General features: G+C 41.6%; 1 protein-coding gene across 6 annotated transcripts in view; it reads right to left on the reverse strand.

Moving 5' to 3' along the window:
* Positions 1-13,262, reverse strand: part of Sorcs1 (sortilin related VPS10 domain containing receptor 1) — a 510,611-nt gene that overhangs the window by 312,492 nt on the left and 184,857 nt on the right. For all 6 annotated transcript variants that reach the window (XM_060390928.1, XM_021648752.2, XM_021648751.2 and 3 more), the window contains exon 2: positions 5,532-5,599. In XM_060390928.1, the coding sequence (XP_060246911.1) occupies positions 5,532-5,599 (68 nt within the window). The remainder of the gene's footprint in view (positions 1-5,531; positions 5,600-13,262) is intronic.

Consider the following 13,262-nt stretch of genomic DNA (forward strand, 5'->3'; position numbering starts at 1 on the left):
ACTTCCTTGGCTTGCATTGATAAAGTTATTAACTCATTGAGATGCTGTTTGCTTTTCTGTGTTTCTTATCTATTACTAGCTAAAAGGAGAAATGGAGAACTCAGCAGAATGCCAATCAACATGGAGTACAGGGCTATACTGAGCTGAGAGTCCAGACTCTTAGTCTTTAAGGGCAAGAAAGATGTAAAATATCACTCAGTAGAACACAGACAGCTTCACCAAAATACTGACATGGGGCATATACTGAGGGCACTGGAGCTAAGTGGGCCTGTATCCTTACATGAACCTGGGATTTTTATAATTGGCTTTGGGGTATGTTCTTCCTCCTGCAGTGAAACATGTCTGAATATCACAAGATCATATTGCATTATCTTCAAAACAGTTTTGCTTATAGACAGGGCATTACACTAAAATTTTAGGATATAAAATATTTAGAACATAAAAGTTTTAGGATGTAAATAACTCTAAGATCCAAATATAGATTTTAATAATACATATACCATTCCTTTTATCTCTTCAATAGATTTTATGAGTTACTTGAGAATTACAATATACTTGATATGGTATACAATAAATACAATATGTGATTACAATTTTTATTTTTAAAACAATTAAAAAAAATGGCCTGGGTAGCACACATTTTAATCCAAGCACCTGAGAGGCAAAAGTCAGGCAGATCTCTGTGAGTTAGAGGCCAACCTGGAATACATAGTGGGTTCAAGGACAGACAAAGGTACATTGAAGACCCTGTCTCAATGTAGATAGACGGACAGACAGACAGACAAACAGATAGATGGACAGATAGATTTTCATACAATATATATTCATCATAATCTTTCCTTTCCTCAACTTCTTCCAGGTCATCTTCACTTCTCTATCCACCCAACTTAATGCTCAAAGTCTCCCCTTCACCGAAAAAACCAACACAGACAAACAAATAAAAAAGAATGAAATAACAACAAAAACAAAAACCAGCAAGACAAAACAAAATGCACACACCAGTAATACAGTGTCTGTTTTGTGTTGCTGCCATGGAGTCTGCCATGGAGCATGGCTTATATACCTAGTGACACTATTGAAAATAAATTAATGTTACCTTCCTAGCAGGTTACAATTCAAAATGGCTCATTTGTTAGGGACAGGATCTTGTGACTACTTCCTCTTCTCAGTTTTTTCCTCCCCCTCCCCTTCCATAACCTGAGACCCCTGACTGAAAACAGAATTCCCACACCCAACTCTCTCTTGCCCAGCTTTAGGCTGAACAGCTTCTTTATTAGCCAAACAGATAATTGGGGGCATTGTTTAGACAACATTGATACAAGAGATTCTTCATAGAAATGTCAATGCCCTTGTTTACACTGTAATCAGACCTTGGCGCATGGAAATCACCGCCTAAATACATAGTGTACAAGATCAAACCCCAAAAGACAGACATCAGTAACTTGTCCACTGCCTTATCTTGCATTCCCATCCTTCTATCTATACACCAAGTTTCTGCTTTTCATCAGAAAAGCAGATTTTGAGTTTCTGGAAAAAAGAAAATTTTATCACACATAATTTTGTCTCTACTTATTACTGAGTATGGTTGATGGTATAGAAATTTGTGGTATTTGTTTTTTGAACTGAATGAAGTAAACAAACATTTGGCAACCATTAGAAGACAAAGACACTTGATGCACTATGGCATTAAAAAGAGATAGTTATACAAAGACAATTGTATGTATGATCAGCAGGGCAGCCCACAAGACTCCAGATCCAACATTGTGAAAAGATACTGTATATCACATTTATTAGACGATAGTGAGAGAAAAACACTGAGGGAAACAAGTATTGATATCATTCAATCATAGTAAAATCCTAAAAACACTCTCAATCAATTATTGCTCCTGAATATCTTATTCCAACATCTGCTCTTTTGATGAAAAGCAGAAGAAACTGGGTGTGCAGACAGAAGTGTGGCAATGCCAGATAGAGCTGTGCACAAATGATGATGCCTGTCTTTGGGGATGGTATTGTGCACTGTGTATTCAGATGCTGACTTCTGTTTCCAGAGATCTGGTTGAGACTGGACATGGGCACTGTCATTCCTATGAAGTAGAATGCCTTACACTTATAGTGTAAGACACTTAACTTATATTATAAGTGAAGGTTTGAGTATAGTGATGGCATTTTAGAATTCTTTGGTAACTTATAGAGATCAAGTTATTAAAATATAAGGACAGGTCTACAAGTATGCTTCTAAACGTCCATACATTGTAACTAATATTGAGGAGACCAACTGAAGAGACACCATAAAGGTAAACAAGCCAGGTGTGTGCACATTAAGAAAACAGAAAAGGACCAGCTTTGTATAATCACACAATCAGCGAGTTTGCTCTTTAATTTTCCTGAGCTTCACTTTTGGGCTGTTCTTTATAAGGTTGATTAAAAAATAACTGCACAGGAAATACCTCCTGCTTCTTAGAAAACATTTCTTGAGTTAGATTAATTCAATATGCATATTCCACATATTGGGCACTTATAACTCAGACACACCGAAAAATTAACTGTCTTTATAGATACTTTCAATTCATTGACAAGTGAAACAAGACAGGCTGCTTGAGTCCAGTAAATAAAACACTCCTATGCTTTTAAACAAGCAGACACACACAAAAAAATTATTCCTATTTGGTGAGTATCAATGAACACTTAAGCTGAGCCCTAAACATTGAACGAAATCATTGTTAACTGTTAATAACACCAACCTGGGCCTGTGTGGCAAGTTGCGCTTAGGCATCACTGCACTGAATGAATCATAGAACACATACTAACCACTTCCTTGATTTAGAAAGTTGGCAATTAAGTCTTAATAAAACAAATGTGAAAGTCTCGGAACCAAAACCACTGCCATGTGATCGAGATATGACCTGAAAGTAGAAGTTAGGAAACTCAGACGAATCTTGACTGGAAAGGGTGGTAATGGATTATGTGAGAAGGCAGCTAGCTCTGTCAGGCTTTGGAGGGTGGTGGTGTGACAGAGAACAAGCACAGATGTTGACCACATCATTGGGTATGCATTAATGAGGGGAACGCCCATGCAGGGACATTTTCACACATCATCTTTGGAGTGCTTACTTACACTCCATAGCCTTTCATTTACAGCTCAGTAAACACTGGACATTGTAGGAAAGCTACTCTGCAGAGCAGGAATTTACCCATCAGTCCAAGCCACTCTTTGCTGCACCCCTGGAGCTTCTGGAGTGGGAAGAGGAAAGATCTTGCCATCCAGTAGTGGGATTTGGGGCACTGATTTTGGCCAGTCACCCTCAACAGTAAGCCTCTTCAACAGAGCACTGTAGGCGCGTGGCCCTTTAATAGCACATGTGTGTATCTCAGTCAGAACTGCCTAAGGCTTTCTTCCTCAGCAGCTAAGCCTCTCTTGGCAGAGTACTGATTACCCTGGACAAGAGAGGGGAGAGATGAATATATTTCTTCTCCCAGATACTGTATCTCGATTTGACGTTTTATTTATCTCAACCTTTAAGCTTATCTTGCTTCAAATGATAAAACCAGCTTTCCCCACAAATCGCAATGTTTAATCCACCACCAGTTAGAGTTGGTATTCAGGTGCAGTTAATTGTTCTGTGTCAGTTCGCCCAGCCCTTCTCAGACTGACTCCCTGAGAGAACAACAACTCCACACAAAACAAAATCAGCAACTTGCTTTAGGATTAAGGAACAATCGATGGCAGCACGACCAGGGAGTAAATCTCATTAATTGGGTACAATGGTAGCTTGTCATTCCTGTCTCATACATCCAAAAAGCTTTAAGTCCTTAGGACAGCAGCACAAGGTCAACTGCCTCTTGGCCCCCACCTACTCCAATACCCAGAGGGCATTTGACACTTGACTCTTGATTATTTAGCTGGTAGAAGTTTCAAGCAATAGGGCTCAGCTGAAGGTTTGGATCTGGTTAGTGGTCATTTCTCAGTTGCTTAGGACTTTTCAGAAGTAGAAAAAAATGCTGATCAGAACCTCAGCATTTAAAAAAACCCTACATATATATATATATATGTATGTATATATGTATATGTACTATTATATATATACATAAGTTTCTCTGTGTGTTTGACTGTGTATATGCGTATGTGTTGGGTATGAACATGCACAAGTGTGCTTGTTCTGTGTGGACAGCAGAGGTCAACTTACTGGATGCATCCTTGATCACTGTCCACCTTTTTAAAAATAGTTTTTCACTATACCTGGAACTGACCTATTTGGCTAGTCTGGGTGGTTACCAAGCACTGGTAATGATCCAGTCTCTGCCTCTCCAGGACTGTGTTGGCAATCACCATTTTTATTTCATAAATCTCCCTCTGTTAGATTGGAAAACACACTCTTAATGTCTTAACAGAGAGAAGGAAGCAAGCTTACACTGAGCTTTAGTGGTCTAGTATCACCATCTCCTGTGTCCCTCTGTGTATTTGCCACAGTGCACTTGGAGCATTGTGCTTGCTGAAGCCCTCTACCTCTCTGAGACAAGGCTACATGCCTCTTAATTGCCTAATGCACACTCTGAGCTGCCTGTGACAGATTCAGTGTAGGGGAAAGTTGGCTTTTATTCTTATGAATGCACGCTATCAAAGAGACGCAAACTTACTGAGTCATGAACATTCTGATCAAGGCTTTCTGAATTTAAATGAGGCGATAGGTGCTGGGCACTAGCCGAAGAAGTCCATGATAATCAAGGCACCAATGAAAGCACCCATGCTTTCAGCTACAGTGCTGTGTATGAGCTCTGGCTGACCGCTGGATCTCACATAGACAAGCTCCATCTTCTCTCAGGCATTATCAGATAAGGTGGGAGTAACTACCCAGGGACAATTGTCTCCTGGATTGCAGGGGGTGGTGCAGGTATCACCACCTGGTACAGGCTGAGGAGACTGATGAGAAGGGCAAAACTTGGAGTAACAAGAAAAAGCCATTTTACAGACTGATAACAGCATCTTGGGTATTCATGAGATAGTCTGCCCCTAAACGATTTGCATCCATTCATTTGTCACAGAAACCTTTTCACACTATTTGTATGTGGGTGAAATGAACATGAATCCCTGAGATAACCTTATACAGATGTTCAAATGTCTCAGCCGGTGAACTACTTGGGAGCTGCAGCACCATGGACAGCAAACTGTGGAAGCCTGGAAGGAAGGCTGCTTCCCACACACCTAGAGGCTGAGGTGCTGCTTTCTCCAATGAGAAGCCAGCCCCTCTCTCCTCAAGAGTTTCCAGGTCAGTGAGAACCATGGGAATCAAAACACATTAGCACTTCAGGAGGAGAGGCACACAACAGTCTCCCTGAGAAGGAGAAGGCGACATTTCTCTGGCCTGCCAGTAGACAAAGCCCATCCCTTCTCTAGAGGAAACAATGAAAAGAAAAGAAGGCATGCGAATAACCAGGAGCCTCCCCACCAGAAATCGAGACTTGCAGAGACAGCACTAGCAGAGAGCAGGCTTAAACAACGCAGTGATTAGTGGCCTAATTTATCTACGTACCTCCAAAGCGAGCTCTCCGTGATGCTCCCCAGGTTATAGTCATAGAGCTTTGTCAAAATGAGGATCACCTGAAGGCAGAAGAAGAAATCACCGTTAGTCTCAAACAATTACAATCTCTTAGAACTGAGATGGCCCAGGGGAGGGCTTAGGATTCCTTTAATGGGCGCTTAACATAATTGAATGAATTGTTACTGCTAGGCTGCTGAGGCTGGGGAAGGGCTGGCAGCCTGGTGCTGATCATCTCAGGCCAGCCGCCTAGCCCACCATTCTCAGAGCCTCCCCAGAACCAGTGCTTCCTGCTTGTCCATGTATGTCTTGCCCTGGTGGGCTTAATATTTTTCAGGATGCTTATAAAATTGTCAAATATGTACACTTCAATTTCACTCCCTCCACCCCCAGTAAATATTCAAGAAAGGACAATGGTACGGTCCCCGGCTCCCAAAACCAGACCCCATAGTCCACCATCCTTGATTACTGAACCTCAGTGTGTCCTTCTGAGAGTGGCAGTAGAGGGCAATGCTAACTCCTGATAAATATTGCTGTAAGGAATAAGAATGGAATTAAGTAAAAATTACATATAAATTAGCACAGGGCTTTCAGCACTAGTTGTTTTCTTCTTTGTGAATTTGATTAACTGCTTCCTTTGACTTCAAAGCCATATAAAAGCTACTATACTACAGAAGGGCAAAGCAATGACATAGTGCCTGGGGATCTAGGACACATGGTCCCTGAGACCTATAAAGTTGGGTATGGAGAAGCCTCCAGACTAGGAACAGGTTCTGGGAGAGAACGTACCCCAAAGAAATTCCCCTTAGCTCCATGGCAAAGGCCCTTTTCATTTGTTACCTGTTTCCAGCCTCACTTAAAGGAAATCAAACTGCTTAACTCATTTGTTCAGAATGCAGCAAACATTAATTGATCATTTAGGACTTTCCCTCATGCTAGACAAGAACACTAAGAGCACAGGAAAGCTTGGAGACTGTGATCCAAACAGTGCAAAACCTTTTCAAAAATTTAAAAAAAAAGGGACTTTCAGAGGCCTGACCCTTGTTTTTCCATGTTGCTGGCAATCTTGGTCATCATGGCACTTTGATAAGACAAACTTCCTGGGTACCTGTGACCAAGACAAGACGTTACCTCATTTCCTGGAGTACTCAAGCCTCAGGGCACCTGCGGACACTGAACAGTGCAACCTGCTCCTAACCACCGACTGTTCTTTCTCCACCTATGAACTCTTCAGATATGGGAAAGGAACGCGCTGAGTCTGTTCACTGTTCTGGTATCAACACCCTAGCCCTAGAACTTTTGGCCCTGCTATACAGTGTTTGCAACCAGCAGGAAACCATTCACATCAGTGTCCTGGATTTTCTCTGAAGACCTTGGGATCAATTATAGCTACACTGAGCACAGAATGTTCTAACCTTGAATTCTGAGGCAGTGGCTGCCCAAGCATGCTAAATCCTTCCAAATTCCAGGTTACTGGCACAGGGCCTTATTTAGGAGGCAGGAGTGTCAATGATCCTTAACTCTTCACAACAAGTTAGCTAGGACTCCTTTCTAGGAAACAGAGAGCTAGGTTAACCGGAAGGCCAGCCAAGATCCCTCAAATCTGTTCTCTAAGGCCACTTTCTCCCAACCTACAGTAGGAGCTGCCACCGTCAATCTGTGCAAAACTCCCTCTTCAGCAAGACGTGAGCATGCGTGAGGTGTGGGGCACCCTATGGGTACATCAGATGGCATGCCTGTGGTGGGGCATATGCTGAACAGATCCCTGTGCCAATTAAGTCACTCTAAGTGCTAAATTTCAATCACAGCCATCCCGGGAATGCTGATCAGTGGCAGCAGGGTGGCTGTTTGTTTGAAGACAAAGAATGATGTTGTGACTCCACCTCAGTGTGATTTTGCCAAATAGTCCTATAAATCCCCCACCAAGAAAATGGGAGTGTGGGCAGAGAGCATTTCTAGGTGGTTGCTCCTATGATACAATATAGCAGTGAACTAAATAATGACGCTCAACTGGTCACGGGCCATGGCTCCCATTCACATGACTAGGGAGTTCAGGGGTGCCTGGGAGTGGGATCCCTATAACCCAGTGTGAAATGGTGCGGGCTCACCTGCCCACACACGTAGGGATTGTTTAAACAATTCCCAGAGCCTGGGGGCGCGGAGGTGGAAATCTGTTCCCTGCTTCCTCTTGCTGGGCTAGTAAAACTGAACACCAGTGATACGGTCCGGCAGTTTATCAATACTGCAGAGGAGATGCATCCTTTGTAACATTTCACAGCATAGCTGTTCAAACCAATGCAATTTTCTGTTTTCAGAATCAGAGCAAGAAGGAAAGGTGAGCTTCCAGCCTTCAGTTATGTGTTCCATCGATTACCTGAGGTCTCTTCCCTTCCTTTTCCCCTTTGGGTGTATGCACCACTCACCAGCTCACTGCCAAACAGTTCAGTGATGCAAGGGTATGTGGGCACTCTTAAATTATTTATTGGGCAGTTGTCTCTCTCTTCTGATTAGTGGTGCTATTTGACAAAATTCTAACCTGTTAAAATGGTCACAGACCAAATCACTGCCCCAGAGTGAGACTACGTGGAAAAATGCAATTGTCTGCCTATCCTGGTATTATCCTCCTACAGCTCTGCATATTTTCCGATGTTAAAGAAATCAGCATACTCATGAGTAAAATCTGCTTAAATAATAAATGATTATTTATTTTCACTCCATAAACAATTTTTGTGTATAGATTTTATTAGTTCAAGTATATGTCATTAAATTATAAATTCAGTGGAAGCAAGGATGTTTTCAGATTCGCGCGTGTGTGTGTGAGATGTAGATGTGTGGTGTGTGTGCACATGTGGACTTGTGTGTAGGGGTATGTGTGATGTGGATGTGTGTATGACGTGTGTGAGTGTGTGTGATGATGTGGCTGTGTTCATGTGTGTGTGTGTGTGTGTGTGTGTGTGTGTGTGTGAATTTGTGTGTGGATATGTGTGTTAGGTGTACGTGGTATGTGTGTATGTGTTATGTGGATGTGTTTGTGTATGGGATAGGAGGTTAGACCTGCAAACATGCAGCATTAGGTAACTTGGTCCATCACTCTCCACCTAAGTTTTTGAGACAGCATCTTTCCCTAACCCAGGAGCTTGTTGATTCTGCTAGTGACTAGACAATGACCTCTGGGGGTATGCCTACCTAGTCTCCCGTGTGCTGGTGTGACAGATACAAGCCACAATGTCTGGTTTTGGCAAGAGTGTTGGGAATCCAAGCGCAGGTCCTTATGCTCAGATACCAGGAACATTACTGTGAAGCTATCTTCCAGCTCCACTTCCCCATTCAAGGTTATTTTGACAAACATTCACTCACATAAAGTTATGTTGGTAAGCTTCCTATTTCATGCTCCATCTTGATTTCACAGTGCCCAGATAGCCCTGATTAAAACAGCAAATGCTAATCCTGATGAGAACTTTCTTATTACCACTCCGAATCTCAGCAGATGTTTGAATAGCAACTAGCCAAAAAAAAAACCTGTGAGCTGATAACTTCCACTTAACAATATATCTAGTCCTCAACAGGAAGTTATTTCTGGAACTTTCCACAGTATCATAACTATCCTTTCTAACCAATCTCAGAACTCCTCTTACCACAAGAAACCTGTTTTTTGCTGAAACTTTTTTCCCCTTCACTTTCTTGCCTTAAAAAACCTTACTTTGTTCATACTTAAATAAAATGTAGCACCCACCTGCTGAGCCATGTGTGGTAGTCACCCATTCTCAGATTTCTGTATGGGAAAGGGCCACGTCTTTAAGGAACTGAGTAAAGGTTTTCTGCAGAGATAAAATCAGGCTGGACCCTAATGCAGCCCTCTGTCCAGAGCTTTCCAAATGCTTTGCCGAATAATTCCATCAACTCTGACCACTTACTCTTTTTCACAGAGGTGAGAAATTGTCACCGAGAACTTTGTGACAGGAAAATGCCAATTCACTCCCTCAGAGCCTCAAACCTTCTCTGCTCCGTATTACAAAACAAAGCTTTTGTAGATATAAATAGAGACACTAGTATATGCATGAATAAACAGACAGGTCCAGTGCAAATTAGGAAAAGCCAGTGAAAAACATTCTGTAGCAAACAGGTGGGCAAGTGCTCTTTCTGAGTTTGATTAAAATGAATTAATTTAGAAACTGTTCGTTAATACACAGGCAGTCTCTATTAGGCAAATTATTAGCCCCATAACAACTTTGAATATGACAGTATTTTTTCATTGTTAACATAAAATATAATTTAGAAACAAAACCTCAAGCATTTAAGGAACCCTTAGATCACCTTCCTGGGAAGGCAATTCTGCCCAGCATATATTTGCAAACTTGTCATAAATGCTACAATGCAGAGGATGAAAATGGGTGTTCACTTTCTAAATAGCAGCGCTGGAATTTTCTGCTATTTTTTTTAATTAAGGAAATAAATATAGTTTTTCCTGATTATTTACTAAGTTAAAAAATTTAACCCCAGTGTGAGTATGTTAGTGCATCTGTCAGGACATTTGGCTTGACCATTGGCCTTTAACACACCTTCTTCTGGGGATATCTTAGAAAATGGAAACATGCTAGCATCTCTTATTTTCTGTACCTTGGCCAGTTGTGGAATGTATAACTCTAAACGGAACACATAAAACACATCCCCGCCGCTACCTGCTCCAGGATCATCCTGGAAGATTGGATGGAGACCATGCAACAGCCAGAGGTGGTGCTTAACAACAAGCAACAGTGTCTTTCTGCCACAGCAGGGCAGTCATACTTCAGAACTCAGAGCAGCTGTGATAGCGTGCACAAAAACTGGGCAAAACTGAACCAGACCAAAATCTCAGCATGGAGAAGGGAGGTGGGCAGGAAGTTTCACCCCTAGCAAAGGAGCTATTGGTAAATGGGGGTTACTTGGAGAGGAGAGGGAGAGTGTTTTTTTGTTTTGTTTTGTTTTTTGTTTGTTTGTTTGTTTGTTTGTTTTTTCACTAAGATAGCCCATGATAAGGCAACCACAAGCCAGTAGAAGGCTATACAACCACAAAGAGCCGGGAAACATATACTGGCCTTGATGGTGGGGGTGGAGTGGAAAGAAAACAAAGTTAGAAGGGTAGAAAAAAAAGGAGTGGGTCTTGGAAAAGTTGGGAAAAGAAGGACAAATATAATCAAAATGTGTTGTATTAAATTCTGAAAGACCTAATAAAGTATTTATTAAAAGTTAAAAAATAAAACATCAGAAAACACTGAATAGGAATACACCTATTTATTTTTTAATTGTTCATAATCTATATTCTTTTTTTTTCCCTCTCTCTTTGGAAATAAAAAAAGTCTCAAGAGAAATGAGGTGAGGTGAGCCTTGCCTCGAGCTCCTAAAGAATAAGCAATCTATGCCACAAGATTCCAAAGTCTCTTTTCTAATGCTCAGCAACTCAATATTGGAATAAAGCAGATGGCAGGATCTGTGTCGATCAAGCAACATAATTCAGGCCTGGTCAGGCAGGTGTTTCTATAATTGTGCCTGGCACCTGAAGAGAATTTATAGCTAATGCTCTACCATGCTAATGCCCATGATCTCTGTCTCCTGAGGAGGGCCATTGTCTTGTTTCTGGTAAGCAAAGCCAGGCCTCAATGAAGAGGACAGCAGACTGGGACAAGACTGAAGCCTGTGACCTCCTTCTCTCTCATCAGCTTCCTGTGGGCCTAGAGTTTTCTTCATTGTCTTACTAAAAAGGCCATCTATCTGCTTACTCCAACAGCTTGCGAGAGAACAGTTGGGTGGATTCAAGACTGAAGCCAATACAAGGACAAAGAATTATAGAGTCTCAAAAGATCTGGAGTTTGAACGGTTAGATAAAAAATAGGTGTTCTGGTTTGGGTTACTTTCTTTGTACTCCAAATTTAGTCAAAAGAAGCAAAATAACCATGCCGCCTTCCCCTGAAATATTCATGTTCCAGATTGTGTCTTTGGTTCAGCAAGTATTTATCCAACTTTTCAACTTAGACATTTTCATTCTTTGGGAGAGTGGTGAATCCTTTGAGAATCTGACCTGATAAAACTCTATGGGCATAAAACAATGAATAGAAGCTTAATGATACCATTGATCTTTTCTTAATCCTTAGAGGGGTAAGAAATTCAAGAGTGAGAACTTATGCAATTCTAGGAAAATAAGGGCTTTGTTCAGGAGAAGGAATATTCAGCTAGAAAATTTTGCACATTTAACTCAATCAACACTTGCTAAGGCTTGCTAAAAGCCACGAACAAAAAGAAAAAAATTGTACTGTGAAGAAGCGGGAGGGGAATAAGAGTTGGTTCCAGTCCCTCGAGATTCACAGCCTGGAAACTAAGAGAAAAAGTAAAAGTTGAAGCAGAGGAAAAACACACCCTTACCTTTCATAAAGCAAGCATCAGTGTCATCAGCAATAAGCCTATAGAAGAGGAGATATTTCCCAAGTGCATGTAATGCAATGCGGAGAGAAATGGAAGGATAGAGTCTGCATTTCAAGGAAAGGGAGCCTGAGAATGGCAGTATATAGGTGTCAAAGTCGAGAGAGCTTCGACAGAAAACAGAGCTCAGGCTTACTTATAGCTTAGAGGATGAACAGGAGTACACAGAATATCAGAACACAAAGACAGGCTTTGGCTCCTCCAGGAGCCAAATGCCTTAAGCATTTGCTTAGACAGGCTCTTTGCTGAAAAGGGAAATGGCTTGTAATTCAATACCCTGGCTTTGGGGTCCTGAGCTAGCTACAAGAGTCAAGAGATGGCCCTTACTCAAAAGCTATATCCCAACAGTTCACCCAGCAGAGATTCTATTTTCTTTTACAGGACGGGGCCCAGAGTTGGTGCGGTTCCAGAAATGACTTAGCGTGACAATGACATCAGTCCCAAGTGATGAGCACCTCTCTTCTACCACAGAGTCAACACTGGGTCTCCTTTACTTTCATATTTGTAGGCAGCCACAGTACTTCCACACTTGTGGATATAAACATGTTTTTGTTTTTATCCCAGGTATGGTATGTGGGACTGAGTCAGATGGTTCACAGCAGCAGACTGTTGGCCTCGTGCGGGCTCTGAGAGGAGCACTCTGCCAGCTGCAGATAGTTTAGATATGAGGACTCTTGGAGACAGAATAAATGCCAGAGCCTAGGGAGTGTAGAGCAGCTCCAAGAAAGAACAAGGATGCTGCTGCTGCTGCTTACCCACTTCAGCTCCTGTTGCTGTTGATGCAGTGAGACAAGAAGTTGGAGATCTCCTGAAACAAGGTTTAGACTGGCTCCAAGGAACTTGAGGACTCTAACCAGCAGGGAGCAGCTAAGAAAACTATGCCCTCTCTCACACTAACCCTTTTCTCTCCCACCTGGTATGAGCATGATAGAAGAGATTGGGGTGGAATAGAAAGATATAAGAAATTTAAATAAAAGAGGTTTTTGTTGTTGTTGTTGATGTTGTTTTTTAAGAAGTACACCAACACTCACTTAAGGATTTTGCTACAACCAGCAGATTAAAACAGGGTCTTTAGTATTCCACAACTCATTTAGCTTTTGTTGTATTACTGGGTTTTAGTTATGGATTTACTAGATTTCTGTCATGCTGACAAAATGTCCCAAGTGATTACTGCAATGCAAACTAATTTATTTTGTCCAGAGGTTCACAGGTTTCATTCCATGGTCAGTTGGCTTCAATCTTGTCAGGCCAGTGGCAAAAGAAGACTATCAT

Source organism: Meriones unguiculatus, chromosome 1 (assembly GCF_030254825.1).
Source record: "Meriones unguiculatus strain TT.TT164.6M chromosome 1, Bangor_MerUng_6.1, whole genome shotgun sequence".
Lineage (NCBI taxonomy): Eukaryota > Metazoa > Chordata > Mammalia > Rodentia > Muridae > Meriones > Meriones unguiculatus.